The 2154-nt window shown below is 35.2% G+C and overlaps 1 protein-coding gene across 1 annotated transcript; it reads left to right on the top strand.

Annotated features, from left to right (window-relative positions):
* Nucleotides 1-963: 963 nt before the first annotated feature.
* On the top strand, nucleotides 964-1655 carry LOC149556125 (36.4 kDa proline-rich protein-like). Its single transcript, XM_089833747.1, has one exon. The coding sequence runs from the start codon at nucleotides 1049-1051 to the stop codon at nucleotides 1412-1414; it is 366 nt and encodes a 121-aa protein (XP_089689873.1). The 5' UTR covers nucleotides 964-1048; the 3' UTR covers nucleotides 1415-1655.
* Nucleotides 1656-2154: the final 499 nt, after the last annotated feature.

The following is a 2154-nucleotide window of genomic DNA, read 5'->3' as shown; positions in this document are numbered from 1 at the left end:
ATTTATGCCAGCATGTGCATAAGACGGTAGAGTGCTCATGTTCCCCATGAATAAGAATATTCCTATTTTCTTTGTGATTTTATTTCTTTTCAAGTAGTGTACAAAGTTCACAGACGATATGTAAAACTTTTCTGTTAAAAACTTAAATTAATCACCCGTGATGTCCACTTCAACAGAAGGAAAAGGTCTGTGAAAAATCGGATTATACATTTCTTAAACACATGGAGGTTATATAATACATGGAAGCCAAATAAGTGTATTATCAGTAGGAGGTGGTATATTATTTTTTTCATTGGCAAACTTTTTGCTTCACTAAATTCTGCGCGCCACTTAAGTATGATCTGGAAGGAATGAAATTAGTTAGAGGAGTCCAAAGACTAAGTTTCAGATTTATTATTTTTTTCATTGGCAAACTTTTCGCTTCACTAAATTCTGCGCGCCACTTAATTATGATCTGGAAGGAATGAAATTAGTTAGAGGAGTCCAAAGACTAAGTTTCAGATTCATTTTATTAAAATTTAAAGAATCGCCAGAGCTTAGGAATTTCAATTAACAGCTCATACCGTTGATCACACGACACGGGAAAATTAAATTTCAATCATTCTCGTGATCTCAATACAGCGTGAAATATGGTTTTATTTGTTTGCAAGCGTCTTCCTTGTGTCAAGCTTTGAATTTATTTTCATGATAGTACAATAAAGCAATCTACCGACAATCTTCCCTATAAAACATATAGAAAATGAGATGCGTTTCCTATTCTTAACCAAGGAAAGATTTTGTGTTTGTTGTCGTTTGTTTTGTACAATATTGCCCTACCAAAACCAGAAAAAATATATGTAGATTTCAACACGATGATGACAGAGGTCACGGGCACCTTCTACAACACCATTCGTGCACGTCACTTAGACAGCTCAGACCCAATCATGGTGTCTCTCCCGGCTATATATAACCGCTTATGAGTCTCATCTTCTTCAAGCATTAAATTGCAGCAGCTTGTTTTGTTTAGTATTGTTTTCATTGGTTGTGGTGAGAAATCAATATTGTTAGAATGAAGAAGGCTGCAGCGGTACTGTTTATTGTTATGATTCAGTTGGCCACCACCATGCCACTTATAAAGGCGTGGACTCCCACTTCTCTTCCTACAACTTCAGGCAAATGCCCAATTGATGCATTGAAGCTGGGAGCATGTGTTGATGTGCTTAGTGGCCTTGTGCATGTGGGTGTTGGAGATCCTGTTGTAAACCAATGCTGTCCTCTGATTGAAGGAGTTTTGGGATTAGAAGCAGCACTGTGTTTATGCACAACAATTAGGGCAAAGCTTCTCAACCTCAATATCGTTCTTCCTGTGGCGCTGGAGCTTCTTCTATCCTGTGGAAAGACCATTCCTCCGGGCTTCAAGTGCCCTAATCAGTAATCTACCTATCATTTTCTGTTATTTAGTTATGTTGTCACTCACATAGCTATTACTACTTATCCTTTGTTTTTAGTTTTGGATTTCAGTGTCTTTTTGTTGAATAAAAATGTTTGAAATGGTAACACTTCGCAAGAGAATGTTGAGCTCGTATACTTGAGGTTCGGCAAAGACTCATGTAACCTAGGCTATACGCCTTGGAATGTACTTATTATTATTGAATAAAGTGATGACATCATAACTATACGCCTAGGCTTGTATAAGTATAACACCTTCCATGCATTTTGGTCTATTACATATATTGTAAGTAATATGATATGCTGAGAGTATTATAGATTTGCGTAGTTAGTATTTGTTACAAATTATCAACTATCTAGGAGATAATGTTCACATAATTTTTTGGATTAAGATAAAAATAAATTTTGATGAGACTCTAAATTCTATTTCTTTAAGTACAAATTGTATAAGATAATAAACAAAAAGGTCTAAAGTAAAACTATGATGGAGAAACATAGAAACTTACTAACCATGAAGTAACCAAAAAAATTTATACTAGTACTAAGACCTAATGTAACCAATAGAAACACTAAAATAGAAAATACAATAGACAAAGCAAATACACCCCCTACCTAAGCAAGCTCTTTAAAAGCTTTAGCCACTTGTATCACTATCACATCAAGTTCATCTTCAATATTATTTGAGAATTCATAGATGCTAACATTCTTCCTATCGAGCCTCACCCT

This window comes from Cupressus sempervirens, chromosome 5, assembly GCF_028749045.1.
Source record: "Cupressus sempervirens isolate cs-2001-9-10 chromosome 5, ASM2874904v1, whole genome shotgun sequence".
In the NCBI taxonomy this organism is placed as follows: Eukaryota; Viridiplantae; Streptophyta; class Pinopsida; order Cupressales; family Cupressaceae; genus Cupressus; species Cupressus sempervirens.
This window is presented reverse-complemented; position numbering and strand designations above follow the sequence as displayed.

Bases quoted from the DNA above. Each gene is read 5' to 3' on its own strand.
- LOC149556125 (XM_089833747.1), top strand. From the start codon at position 1,049: ATGAAGAAGGCTGCAGCGGTACTGTTTATTGTTATGATTCAGTTGGCC.